Source organism: Pseudonaja textilis, chromosome 2 (genome assembly GCF_049901715.1).
Source record: "Pseudonaja textilis isolate UNSWEBS1 chromosome 2, rPseTex1.2, whole genome shotgun sequence".
NCBI lineage: Eukaryota > Metazoa > Chordata > Lepidosauria > Squamata > Elapidae > Pseudonaja > Pseudonaja textilis.
In genome coordinates, this window is record NC_141991.1 from 196936959 (window position 1) to 196951551 (window position 14593).

At 35.0% G+C, this 14593-nt stretch overlaps 1 protein-coding gene across 3 annotated transcripts in view; it reads right to left on the reverse strand.

Moving 5' to 3' along the window:
- Positions 1-14593, reverse strand: part of FRMD3 (FERM domain containing 3) — a 75063-nt gene that overhangs the window by 28928 nt on the left and 31542 nt on the right. For 2 of the 3 annotated variants that reach the window (XM_026703846.2, XM_087926762.1), the window contains exons 3-4: positions 13517-13559; positions 4520-4598 (exon numbers count right to left, since the gene is read on the reverse strand). In XM_026703846.2, coding sequence (XP_026559631.2) covers positions 4520-4598; positions 13517-13559 — 122 coding nt within the window. The remainder of the gene's footprint in view (positions 1-4519; positions 4599-13516; positions 13560-14593) is intronic. The other variant, XM_087926763.1, reaches the window with a different exon arrangement.

The following is a 14593-nucleotide window of genomic DNA, read 5'->3' on the forward strand; positions in this document are numbered from 1 at the left end:
GACTGAGAGCAAAAGAAGGGGATGGCAGAGAATGAGGTAGCTGGATGGAGTCACTGAAGCAGTTGGTGTGAGCTTAAATGGACAGGAAGTCCTGGAGGAATGTCGTCCATGGGTCGGATATAACTTCATGACTAACAACAACAACAACAGATAAATAAATAAACCCTTTTCTCCCTGATTCTCCATGTCTTTTCTCTCTATGAGGGAGTCCTTACAGCAAGTGAAAGCAGCTTGTAATTTTCTTTGCTGATTCTCCCACTAACTTTCTGGGCAAAGCAACATAAATTACAAATGGCAATCACATGACTGTGCAGCATTTTAACTGCCTGGAAGCACTAATAGGTTGTCAAACACTCAGACTGCGATCACATATTCATGGGAGTTTTGCAATGGTCAGGAGTGCTTTACAAGCCATAAATCATCCTTCTCAAAAGGGAAACAAAAGTTTGTTAAGCAACCAGTCACTAAACCAGTTCTATCTGTATTCTGTCCATTAGAATTATCTGTTCACATATTTCTGGTTGCTTTGAGTTGCTAGTGTTTAACTAGTCAAGTTACTGTATGCCCACTTCCTAATAACAGAGCAGTTCAGCTGTGGAAACAGTGAATTAGAGACATGGTGAACTTCCCTTTATTGAATCTGCTATCTTTGGAACACCTTTGGAAAGATAGTACAGTGTTATGAAGACAGCACAGCTTTACAAAGGCTCAGAGAGCCATGTGTATTGTCAGAAACATTCTCCCGAGAAGCTGGGTCAGAAAAGAAAACCGCAAAAGGTGGAAAGTCTGTGCAAGGAATTAGGAGACAAGGCAGCTGGGCAAACAAATACTCAGTAGTGCTTGCTGGTGAATTGGGCTGGCCTGGGGAACAAGTGAATGCTTGTTGATATTTGCTAAGCATGGGGAGCCACGTGGTTCTGGGGAGAGAAGGTAGTTGAGCGAATGATTGTTGGCGCTTGTTGGAGTGGACTGAGGTAGCTGAGGTTTCCCAAACAGTGGCAAATAGCCCCAGAGCTGCTCAAGAGAGGGTGCAGGGCGGCCAAAATGTTATAGATGGGGGCAGATAGGCAAGTGGGGGAATTGGAGACAGTCCCTTACTTTAATGAGACTTGGGGAGGAACCAAATCTGGCTTGAATTGGGATGGTTACTCACTTAATGACCCATGATTCTCAGATGACAACTGCAATGGGGAACGTCGGGATTTGCTGTTGTAAGTCGGTACAGTTCCTTGCTTTAAGACAGCACTGAGTTACGACTGCAATCCCAGTCACAATTGTGGTTGTAAGTCAAAAACAACCTATAAATGGTATAGGGCTAGATAAATTAACTTTATAATTAGTCATACTTGAATTTTCTCACAAAAAAAAGAGAATGATCATCCAGATCAGAAGGATTCACCAAGCTTAACACTTTGATGGTGTATGTGCTCAGTTTTTCAGGATTCCCTCAGTTTTGTGTACATTCTGAAACCCTTTAAAAATACTAATTTTAAAAATGCAGACCAAATTTTAATTTTCATAGAAGAAAAAAATACTTGAGTTAGATTAATAATTACTTAACCCATTAAATATACATTTTTCTCTTCATGCATAATCAATCAATAAATTTTATTACAGCCTAAGTCCTGATTCAATCAAAATATCTAATAATAGAAGTATTTTAATATGTCTGTCTGTCTGTCTGTCTGTCTATCATCTGATAAACAATAAGTATAATAAGATCTAAAAATAATTCAGAGCAAAAATATTAAAATCAAAATACTATTATAAGAAATAACAAACCTAACTACGGCATATTATGCATAGATAGCACAAAACTGGGTGACTTTGGAGGATATTTTTCAGTCTCTTCACTCTAAATTAGTTTTCAAGCAAATCCATTAAGATTACTATGGTAGAAGAAAGTAATTCCTCATATATATGCTTAAACCTAAATACAAATACAGTATATGAACACCAAATTCCCTGAATTATTCTAGCTTTGTGTGGAAATAAAATACATGTACTAGGAAATTTATGTGGCTTATTTGTCAGCAGTGTTTCAGATTGGTTTTGTCAACTTTCACCTCAACCTAGCACATTTTAGAAACAAAATAAAATAAAAATGGTCAATAAAGAGTTATTGCTACAAACACTAAATCCCCCCAAAATAATAACTGAAATCAGAAAGACTTTACTTTTTCCTACTGATTCTAAATGAAAATGGAATTTAAAGTGAGTAAACGTTTGCATTTTCTTTACAAAATCTTTAGAAATACTTCCTTAGCACTGTCAGAGAAAAGCACAAATTATTTATTCACAATGTGCTGTCTAAATAAAGTAACATGCTTTGGACAGAGATTGTCTTTGGGGATGTCAAAGTTTCATATCTAATGCCTGCTTGATATTCTGACACAATAACCAACTCATAATCCCCACTTCCATCCTCAGTTTGGAAAGCAAAATTTATAGATGAAGAGGACTTGACTTTTCACAAAATGTAATACGCATGGGTTTTTTTTTCCCCAAATGAGGTTTTTAAATTTTGCTGTTTCTATTGTACCCAGAGGGAAGAGTCAGGACAATGTTGATAAAGCAGTTTTTATTGATCTCATAGGGCCTTTTATTTATAGCAAATGTATCATCATTTCTGGTACCCATTCAACATTAATTTAAAAACTTTTCAGAGTAATTTCTAGAATCTCTGAAAAAAATCATGTCAGAATTCCAGTTTATATCTCTTTGGGATTAGAGTACAGATCAAAGCTGTCATACTAATTTAACCCCACAAGATTGATCTAAAAATGATCTAAAAAGCACTATTTAAAAAGATCAGTCTTTTTAAACGTTTTTAAGTCTTGTGAAAAGCTGACAAAGTTGTACCTTCCTAAACAGAGAAATTGCCTTTTAATCACAAATATTCTGTCCATCTCCCTGAAATTTGGCAGATATGATATCTCTAGGACACCATCTAAAACCAGTAAATTTAATTTGATTAGGATTTAAAATGTTTTGTTTCCTATAGCAAATAAACTGTAGTTCAAATTGTTGTTCAAATGTACGAAAAAATAAATTAATTAATTAAAATTTTCTTAGCATATAGAACGATTGATGATGCAAATTATGTATATCTCCTTTGGGATCTTATATTGTCCTACTTCCAAACTGCTCTGAAATAATTTGTCATAGAATTATATATGGAACCTATGTAAAATAGGTTCCATGGGGATGAGATAGTAGCTATGATTGCATTGTTTCATGACATATCCTTTTTATTTTTTATTTCCCAAAACTATGAAGAGTTCATGTTTCATTTCTTTAATGCAGATCAGTATTTCTTAGAGCAATGCATTTCTTTAGAACCTATTGTTAATCTTTCCTGATCCAAAAGCCATTTTCCCCATCTGCTTCTGTTCATAGCAGATACTTTGCTGGTTTAATTATTTGTTCACGTAGTTCTAATGTTGCTCTTGTACAAAATTAGGAAAGTTCAGGACTTTTTAATGTGTGAATAGTTCATGAGATCACTTGTCTAAAATAGCAAACTATCTCATTATGCAGGTGTATGAAATGAGATGATAGAACCTCTACTGCTCGTTAGAATGTTAAGCATTAATTCAAGGCATTTTGAAACTAGATTTCCTGCCATGAGCTTTGCCTCCAGAAACACAGCCTTTTCAGTGGAATTGTCAGCCTAGTCAAATTGTCCCTTCTCAAAGTGCTAAAACAGTTGCCTATCAGGTATATAAAAAGATAACATTTCAAGCTTGCTTGTTTTCTTATGGATGTTTCATTACTCAAACATCAGTGCTCGTGTTACCTAGTTTGGGTAGTGAAACTCTTGCAAGAAAACAAGCAAGCAAGCAAGCTCAGAGAGGACCAAGGGCCCTCATGTCAACCCTGAGCTACAAATATTCTCCTTTATTAGGTAACACTTCTTCCAAGACTTCCAAGATGAAATGATTGTACATTCACACATTTGAACAGAAAGCTAGGAACAGCCTTTGAACCAGCTGCACAGGCCTTTCAAAGGATGTAGCTGCTTTAATACTTTAAGGAAGACTACTTCTTTCACACCCATAAACTTTGCAAAGCCCCTCTTTCTAATATTTTGCACAGTTCTACATATGTCAGCAATTTTATAGTTCTATTACTTTTTGTTAATACAGCAGCAATCAAATTTCATTCCATTTAGTTTTTTCACCAATTATCATGTAATATGCATATTCCATCTAAAAATAAAGACAGTAACAGCTTTGTTTATATCTTACTTGATGGAGCAAACTGGGAAACAGATACAGACTCTTTTAAATGAGAATGTGCCTAATATAGGCATTAATAATTATATTATTATCTTAATACCAGTATATATTTTAATGTAGTTCTAATATCTAACGTGTCTATGTGTGACACACATACAATTAATTTGAAAAATCTCATAAACTGTTCTTTAAATCCTAGAAAATATGTATAAAATTAAAAGCCAGCAAAAGCACAGAAGTTTACTAAAGCACTAAATGCATGGACAGGACAAAAATACCTGGTAAGCTCTTCCTTAATCTTCAGGGGTTCATGCGGGTAGAATTTCACTCTAAAGCACATGGTATATGGTGGATGAGCTGAAACATTATATAAAAAAGCATGAGCACAGCTATATAAAACATGACTTCTTGTGAGATGCAAGTTATGAGATGCAGTGCATTAAATTAAGGAGAAAAAAAGCAAATGATAAATAACAAAGCTCAAAGTATGGCACAAAATTCAAAGCAGAAGGAAGCTAAAACTTGTTAACGCAGAGATTTATATCACATTGTAACTTTTATTTGACGGGTTTATACAAAAATGCTCCTAATTATTCTGTCTGTCCGGATTGAATACAAAAAACAGAGTTGGAAAATGTAATTATCAAACCAGAACCCTGTATCCTAAACTTAAACAGGAATGCAATAGAGAAAGACACTGACTTTGCCACTAAGGACAATTCAGGTAACCTTCTAAGTAATTTAATATTTATTTATTAAGACTATTAATTTCACATATTTTATCAACTACAGAATATCAACTGATTTACCGTATCTGATGATCAGTATCATTTTGAAAGTAGGAAAATGTACCTTATGAAATATGATTTGTATTATTTATTAACATGGTTACTGCTATTTTATAACAATTTACAGATTATTTATTCAATGGGAAAATATAAAACACTGTACCAATGATAATACAACCAGTATTTTGCAACTTATTGATAATGCAGCACTATGCATGTTTACTGAAAAATAATCTTAATCTTCCATAAAGTTCAATCTTTATAAGTGTTACTAAAATCTTCACCACATTCATTTTTGTACATTACAAGAGCTGCACACTAGAAGTAGTCCTCATTTAGCAACCACAGTTGAGATTGGGAACCTGGTTGTTAAAATAAGCAGTCGATAAGGAAAACCATGACTGTGCTTATGATCTTCTTACTTCGGTTTTACTTTGCTTTATAGACCTGTGAAGGTCATAAATGTGACGATTGGTCATAGAGTTGCCTTTCCATCACTGTTGCAACTGCACAGTTGCTAAACACAGCAGTCATTAAATGAGGACAATCTGTACTGACTTTTTTTCTGTGGGGTTAGTTGAGAAATAGTTAATCGGCTTTGTGACAGATAAACATTATTGCATTATTATTTATCAATATTTAACTGTATTATTACCATGCTACTTTTTTTTTATCATAATGAGTCATAGTACCCAGACCCTATTTACATGCCAAAGCCAGGTCTTCTTTCATGGAGAAAAAATGTTGCCTAATGTATGGTTCTCAACAGGGGGACAAAATTCATATTTATGATGGTTGCGGTATCCCCGGGTCATCTGATCGACCTTCTGACAAGTCAATGGGGAAATCAGATTCACTTAACAACCGTGTTACTAACTTAACAACCGCAGTGATTTTCTTAACAACTGTGGCAAGAAAGGTCATAAAATGGGATAAAGTTCACTTAACAAATGCCCCAAGAACGAGATTTCAATCTCCCTACAACCATAACTGTGGACTTATTAACAAAGCAAGTAAGACTCCTATGCGTAAAATGTCTTACGCAGCTACTAAAGGTTATGCAGTAGAGAAAATTGTTCCAAGTAGATGCATTCATTTTCATCATGTATCATATTGCTTCCTATTCTCCATATATTGCTTTTCCTTCCTTCCTTCCTTCCTTCCTTCCTTCCTTCCTTCCTTCCTATTCTGTTTCCATTGTATCACTAATACAGCTGCAATGGCTCCAAGTTAAAAATAATCTTGAACATTTTTTGAAGGACAGTTAGACAGGAAAAATAAATGAAACTTGCTATTCCAAACTCCAGTTTCTATTCAGGTGGCTATTGTAAAGCTACCAGAAACTCTATGCACATGAGTGAATAGCCTGCAAGAAGACTTCGCATCCCGGATAAGAATATGTTCAATTATTATGTATATACAGTTGTAGATGGAAGCACTAATTTCAGATTTTAAAATGAAAAGTAGCTCAGTCACAGAGCAAGGAGATACTATACTGATGTGTATAATTTTACATCATTAATTTTTAAACATTATTAATGCTGTGTAACAGGGACAACAGTAACTGTGACCACCATGAAACACCAATATATAGAATGACCAAAAGTAATACAATTATAGATATTATTTTTATAAGAGATTTTTTTTTCAAACTGGAAAAAAAAAGATTGAATCAAAGGTAATAGTCTGAACTATTTTTTAAGCTTCCATAAATTGCACTTTTTATTTCTTTTCCATATCCAGCTTGGTAGCAAAGAGACAAAACAATGATATTTTGATGTCATAATAACAGATGAGTCCAGGTATGCAGGCACTCTTTTAAGGAGATTATAGTTTTTTTTAATTACACCATATTTTCCTCAGTATTTTGTGTGGAATAGCAAGAAAAGGCCAGCTCAACTATGTAGATGCTTTGCATCCAAATGTTAGCAGCAGCACAAGCTAGGATTATAAACAAAAAGGATTTAGAACCACTGTAGTAAGCAATCTTTAATATATACTTCTCTATGTTAAATGTCTCTAGCTACTACTACTAATATAATGTGATATTCCTAATCTATATGGATTTGTACTTGTTCTAAATCACGTGTTTAGCTCACCGCGTCACATTGCTGTCATGTGACATTTCATGATGTTTTTCCCATTCACAGAGCTGGGGTGGGCATGGCTCGCATGTCACGCATCCAGCCCGCAGGCTGCCAGTTTGACACCCTTGCTCTAAACAATCCTTTAAATCTGCAAAAAAAATTTACCTTATTTTGTTTCTACCTCCATCTCTTCCCAAGGTCTCTGAATTATTAGATGAATGTGTTTCAAGGTTTATTTGCTGAAATTACTTGTGATAGGGCTGCTGCTCGAAGCCTAAATTGCTCTGTTGTTTGTCTGAACTGTCAATGTTGTCAGAGTATAACTTCCTCCTTTCCTCAACCATCAGTTCTGCTCTTTGTATCTTCTCCCAGCAGAGTGTTCTGACTGGAAAGATCCCACATCCTCAGATCTATTACAGCCATTAGCTGCCATCAGCTTATTTCTCTGAAATAAGTTCTGAACTCTCAATTTAAAGCAACCCTATCTGGTTTCTTCAAAGTCACAGTCAGTGAAAGCCTACTGGAGTATTTCAGTCAGGCTTCTGGTCTAGTCATAGTATTTTAACCTAATCGAAAATACTAAAACTATCAAACATAAGTAAGATAAACATATGCTTTTTCACATCCTTTATATTATATGGATAAGGAAATTAAAGACTAACCTTAACTGCTACTTTATTCACAGAAATTATCAGCCTGCTAATTAATAAACCTTTTCACCTTTCCCCCTTTAGAAAGATTCAAGGACAGAATCTAACTTTAAAAAGAATTCCAACTACTGTACAAAAAGAGAGCTTAACAGACGAGAGAGGAGTCAAGTTATAAAAATAAACTCAGCTTCTTATTCTTCCCAGTCTTCCCAAAAATTGGAATAGGAACCTATCAAAGAAATACAATAAATTACATCTTGGTGGTGTCAGCTACCACATATTATACTCTTTCAAAGTAAGTGCTACAGATCATAAAAAGAGAAACATTAGCAACTCTTGAAAAAAAAAATGCACTGGGTCAGTTAAATATGTGCAGTATATATCATGCAACAGACCCATTGAATAGCAGTCTGTCAACAAGCAACAAATATAAATGTGAACAGTCAAAAAGGAGAATATGTATTTTTTGCAAAACTAATCCCAACCAAAATATAAGGTGCATAATAATCAAATTATATATATTATAGTAGCAGAATGGCCTTTCATTTGTCAAAGAAAGCCCAGATGTCAGATTGAAAGCCCCAATGCTCTGCCAATCTCTCCTGTAATTTGAGCCAGAATAATTTGCCAGAATAGATTCAAGATCTTAACTATTTTTAAAAAAAGTTATAGAACTCTATTCAATACAGCTACAGCTACAGCTATGCTAATAGCTTATTAATTTACAAACAATATTTAAGTACAAAGGAAAGGGAAAGAAATCTTCCTCAAACTAATGTGAATGTATAACACAAGCAATTACACCATGCAGCTGAGACCAGGTTCAATAAAGATACTACTGAATATGAAGAGAACCCTCAGATATAATAAGAAATAATTTCAGCTAACTTATATATATATATTAAACACCACGCAACACTAAACAAGAAAGGAAGACGTTGGGGGGGAGACTTTCTAGAATGTACTTATGAATTAATTTCACATTTTTGTACCCTGTCCCAATAGGGATAGATGCAATTGCCTAAAAATATTGAATAAAAACAAAATGAAATGTGTAGAATTAATAGAAAACCACTAGATGGATACCCAAAGAGAATGATGGAATAGTGTAGTTTTAATAGTTGTATAAAATGTCAGGAGAGCAGTTGCTTATCCAACTAGAGGGAAGGAGTTCTAAACAACAGACCCATCATAGTGAAAACGTATATTGGTTTGTATTCCATTTACCTCACACTAAGTGGGGATTCTGAGGAGGTCTTTTTTGTGATATTTTTATTGATAGTCAGATTCAGTCTTGGCAAGGCAATGCCTGATGTAATCCAGCGCCACACTGTGAATAGTTTTGCACGTCTTCACCAGCATTTTGAATTGGACTAAAAATCTACTAATATCCCTTGCAATGTTATCTCAGTAACAGCTTTATTCTAATATGACAGGATTGTTCCATCAACAATACAGCTTCTAGATTTTGGGCCAAATCTCAATTTACATACAATGGTGTAATCCAACCAAGTAATGATGGAAACATCAGATACTTCTATGTGGTTCTCCTACACCAGTAGTACACTATTTAAAATTGAACAAAGATTATCTTGGCTTCTCTACAAACAGCATAAGCAGCAGCTGTGAATTAAGGATTTCAGATCATAAACCAACTCCTTCAGAAAGATTACTGCCTCTTCTTAATTGAGCTAAAGTTCCTAAAAAGCAATTTTGTCTTGGAAGCATTTGGTCTATTTTGTATCCTCCAGACAGACTCCACATATTTGGTTCAAGCTTTCCACAGTATATCCTTCACCCAACCTATAGTGGCAATGTACATCTGAGTATCATCCATATACTGATGACACTTCACCCCAAATGCCAGATACAATGATATATGAAAAGACCTTGAGAGAAAGGGCAATTTCATTGTGTCAATCCTTGCCTGAAAGGATCTAGATGACAGAAGGTTTTCAAACAAAAATGCAGGGATTGGTGCCTGTGAATACAATATGTCTTAGGAATAAGTCACAGATTCAGCATAGTTAGAAAGTTTTAATTTTTTTAAACTAAATAAGCAGTAATGTTTGTTTAATTTTAACCATTTATATTGTAGAAAAATCAAATCCTGCAAGGAGAGATTAAGGCAACTGGGTATGTTTAGTCTTGAAAAAAGATAGTGGAACAGGGATATTATGCCATTCTCCAAGAATATAAAGGTGAACACAAGAAGAAGAATGATGCAAATTGCTTTCTATTGTCCCATAGTATAAGGAATAACAATCTTAAATAGAAATTCAGTTAAGTACTAAGAAAACCTCTAAAATTAAGAGAGTATGACAGTGGAATCACTTTCCTTAAAAAATGGTGTGCTCCCTTTCACTGCATGTATTCAAGCAGGCTGGACAAACACTGGATAGGGTTGCTTTTATCTGGGCTTTTGGACTGAGCAGGAAGTTGAACCCTATGATCCACCTGGTCCCTTCCAAATGTATGATTCTCTGACACAATGTTTGACAATGCCAACAAGCTCTCATTCTGTGTGTAGAGGCAGATATGAAGAGGAGCAGATTGCAAGACAAAGCTGACTATAAAAGGACAGTTTTTCAGCTTTTTCCACTGAACCAATGTCACTGTACTTTAATAATTTATTTATTAAACAAATGTATATAGCTGCCCAATTCACACACAGTGAATACATACATGTGACATACATCATTAAAATCCAGCTAAAACTCCACAATTTAAACTCCATCCCACTCAATGAGACAAGCCACTTGATCCATTCACAAGCTGGCTGACAAAACCATGTCTTCAAAGGCTTTGTAGAAAGTGGGTAATCTTATCTCTGGGGGAATGATGTTCCATAGGAAGTTACCACAGAAAGGTCTACGACACTCACCGCAGCCAACTCTCCATGGCCAACTCACTGCAGCTAACTTGCCATGGGACAACTCACCACAGCGCAACTCACCATGGAGAAAGAGTTACACTAATATCGAAGAAATAGTAGAACAGAATCATGAAAGAAAAGATTTCAAAGGAGGGGCAAAATGAAACACAAATGACAAAAATTAAAAAAAAAATTAAATTGAATTGTTGAATTGTCTTGCTGTAAGTTGTCCTGTGGTGAGTTGGTCAAAGTGAATTGTTCTGCAGTGATCTGGTCGTGGCAAGTTGGCTACAGCAAATTGGCCATGGTGAGTTGACTGTGGCAAGCTGGCTGTGGCAAGTTGTTCCATTCCGCCACAGAGAAGGCTCTTTTCCTAGGCCCCACCAGATGTACTTCCTTGATAATTGGGACTCACAACATGCCCTACCTTCCTGCTCTGATGGGTTGGATAGATGCAATTGAAGAGAGACAGTCTATCAAACAGCTTGGCTCCAAGCCATGCAGGGCTTATCTAAGTACATAATTTTATACACATATACACACACAAATATATATCATGCATAATTACACAATACATAATTGCTTCCCTACATTTATTTCTCCTGGATATCATGCATATTTGATTGTATAATTAATGTGATTCTATCATTTTCTTTGTTAAAATAAAATATATTTATGTACTCAGCTCTTATTTTAGAATGCTCTATTCAAATACATTTAGAAAGAGAGGTGTGTGTGACAGAGAGAAGGGTGGGGATTCACTGGACTCTTATCTGGACCCTGAGCAGAAATACAATATGAAACGAAGGAAAAAATTAATTTTAGCATCCATATACCATGCATTGGGAATTGAAGATGCAAGCAGAAGAGCCTGCATCTGCTTGAATTTTCTGAATGTTGCTCAGCCTGGGTATTTTTAATCTGGTTTTATTGCACTACCATTTGAACTAGCACATTAAAAGATGACATTATCTCTGAAGGTGTGGGAATAAAAATGAAAATGATTGGTTCTTAAAGGCATTATGGATATTTATGGTTGCTTCTTGAAGGCATTATGGATATTTAAACTTAAACAAACAAAATAAAAAATAAGTATGACACCTATACTTTAAAAGGGTAAGAAATTAAAATATTATCAAAATATTTGAAATATCATTATATAAAATAGTCAATCAATATAAAAATCATAAGCAACAATAAAACAGTAAAACTTACAAGTCACTACAAAGTGATTGCCTTCCTAAAAACTGAAGTCTTATATTCCAATGGAAGGCCATCAGGTAAAGATAATGTAGGTTAGGGAATAAGGAACTCCCAAGCATATTCAGTACTTCTTGTAATGTATAATTGATGTGTTAATGCATTTCATCTCCCTTAGAAACCTTACTTTAAATGATATTATTTATTCTAAAGATTAAAAAATTACTTGCAACAGCTAAAGCTGCAGCACATTGCTATACATATTTAAACAGAGATGTTCCATTGATTCAATGGCCATTAGTGGAATATGTGAGTATACAATTTGAGTCCTAATTATATCCATTTATGCGTATTGATCCTTCCTTTGTAACACAATACTAGACATTAAAGCACTAATGCCTTTGTTAGAAATTGCAATTCTACTGAGAGTATGTGGATAAAACGTCTCTTTTTGTCATAGAGTAACTAAAGCATATGTCAATATAACAAGCAATAGGCCTCACTGTCTAAAGTCAAGGGTTTACGGACTGCAAGCAGCTTTCTTGGAAGATTTACAATGCAATCCCTAGCAAATCATAGTAGTTGTGCTGGCAGATCAGACAGGCATTCCACAAGTAAAAGAAGTAACCATGGCATGACAGTTTAAATTAAATTACACTTTATCCCTTAAAACAGAGGATGCTTTAACTGAGTTTTTTTGAGCTGGGAGGGTGAAAATGTAGGACTCCTATTTCTCACTCTTTCTAACACAAATCCGTTTCTCCTCAAGGCAGTGATAGTTCAAATCCCCATTTGTTTCCTGAGCAGAATCCATAAAAGAGGAAAATTGAGAGCCTATGATTTCTATCTAGAGGATCGGTTTGGGCACAGGGATGATGTTTTTGAAACCAAGAGCCCATTAATCATCCCAGTCATCCAAACAGCTTATGAATAGCCTTATGTCAGTCACTGTTCTTGCATACACTGCAAGTTACATACAATATAATGTAGATTAAGATACTTCATACTCTAACTTAATAGAATATTTGATTTTGATTCAGTTATTGAGAGGTAAGTCTCTGGAAAAGCTAAGCTGTTTTTATTTTTTAAATAAAAAGCTGTTTTAAATAAAAAGCTAAGCTGTTTTTATTTTTTTAAATAAGCAATGAGGGGACTAAAACAGTTTTCTCGTGCAGTGTGGAACTTGGAATTATGAAGCTTCCAGCTGGAGAGCTTTGTAGAGGAATGTGTTTGGAGCTACATCACAGAAAGGTAACATCACTAAAAAGCTGGACAAAATCCTCCAATGAAACCAAAAGGGACAAAACCATAGAGAATACTAACTTTAAAATGAAATGAAGAATATATATTTTATATCCATCCCATCCCTACTGAGCTGCTTCCCAAATTCCTTTCTCAGGTTGCTAGCCTTCCTCAATCAGCTTTTTCTTTGTGTGTTAGCCTTCAAATCCCATCATCCATTAAATCCTGTTGGATAAAAGTATATGAAAGCACATTTGATTGAGGAAGGCTGTCCTAGATTGTTTTTTTTAAAGAGCTCAATGCCTATAAACAGAATATATTAAAGTTATTTATTAAAGCTATTTTTAAATAAGGCATAATACATAAAATTATTGCAAAACACTGGCATTTTAAAATAATAGGTCAATGTATGAAATGGGCTTCTAACACTTACATTTCATTTGCTTGAAGATAGATTTATTGGGCTCAAGCCAATGCTGTAAAAAAAATATGTAGAAGCCACCAGTCAAAAGTATTGCAAAATACATCATTTTCTTACAAGCACAAGATTGTAGTAAACTGATAGCAGTGTTCTCCTAGCTGTGATTTCTATTGTGTTTCTGTTAACAGCTTCAAAAAGAGGCACATAGATGTCTGAGGATAGACAGAAAGTAGCATCTGTAAGTGAAAAGCACAGCTAATGTGATCACAAATACGCAGAGGTGAGCTGCACTTTTGTTGGCAAGGAGTTCGCTTTGGGGCTGAAACGCAGCTTCAAACAGGCAGCTAATCCACTCAGGCAGCTCTGGTGAGTATAGCAGGGCGGCACGGAACTCACCTGGACAATGTGGGGGGGGTAGTTATTTAGGGAAAGCATAGCACAAAGGCAGGTGGGCAGGCCCAGCCAGAGATCACAGCTAGAGGTTTGCCGGAACCTTGCCAACCACCCAGCAGCCCACCACTGCAAATATGTAATAGGTATGTTTAAGTTTATTCAAACTTGAACAGGGAGGTAAAGAATGACAAATTTTACATTCAGTCTTACGCAGTTTCCATGAAGAGGTACAAACATACCTAGCAGTTTCCTAATTTAATAAAAAGATCCTTACTTTATCTTGCTACATTTTTATTTAGTTTTTTTTTCCTCCAAGGCAGTCTGGAAGTCTTATAAGATCCCATTCTTTTGTATACAATTTATCCACAAAACAACACTGCAAGATGAAATTAAACAATACCTTTACATATTAAAACAGTGCATTCTTCAAAAACTAAATAATTGTCTGGAGATTGTATGACCGTAGCATCTCTTTGTTATTCATTAAGCCAGCCTCGTCTCCTTTAAAAAGAGGTTACCATTTTAATGAACTGAAACTTTTCTCAAGCTTGTATGGAAATTTAAACAAAACGTTGTATAAGCATGTTTTAATGATGAACAGAGAGCTCTAATGGTCACAATATCTAAGTATTTCTCTCCGATTATTTTTTAAGTGGGTACAGTCCTATTCCATGTATTAGGGTATATCTCTAGAAA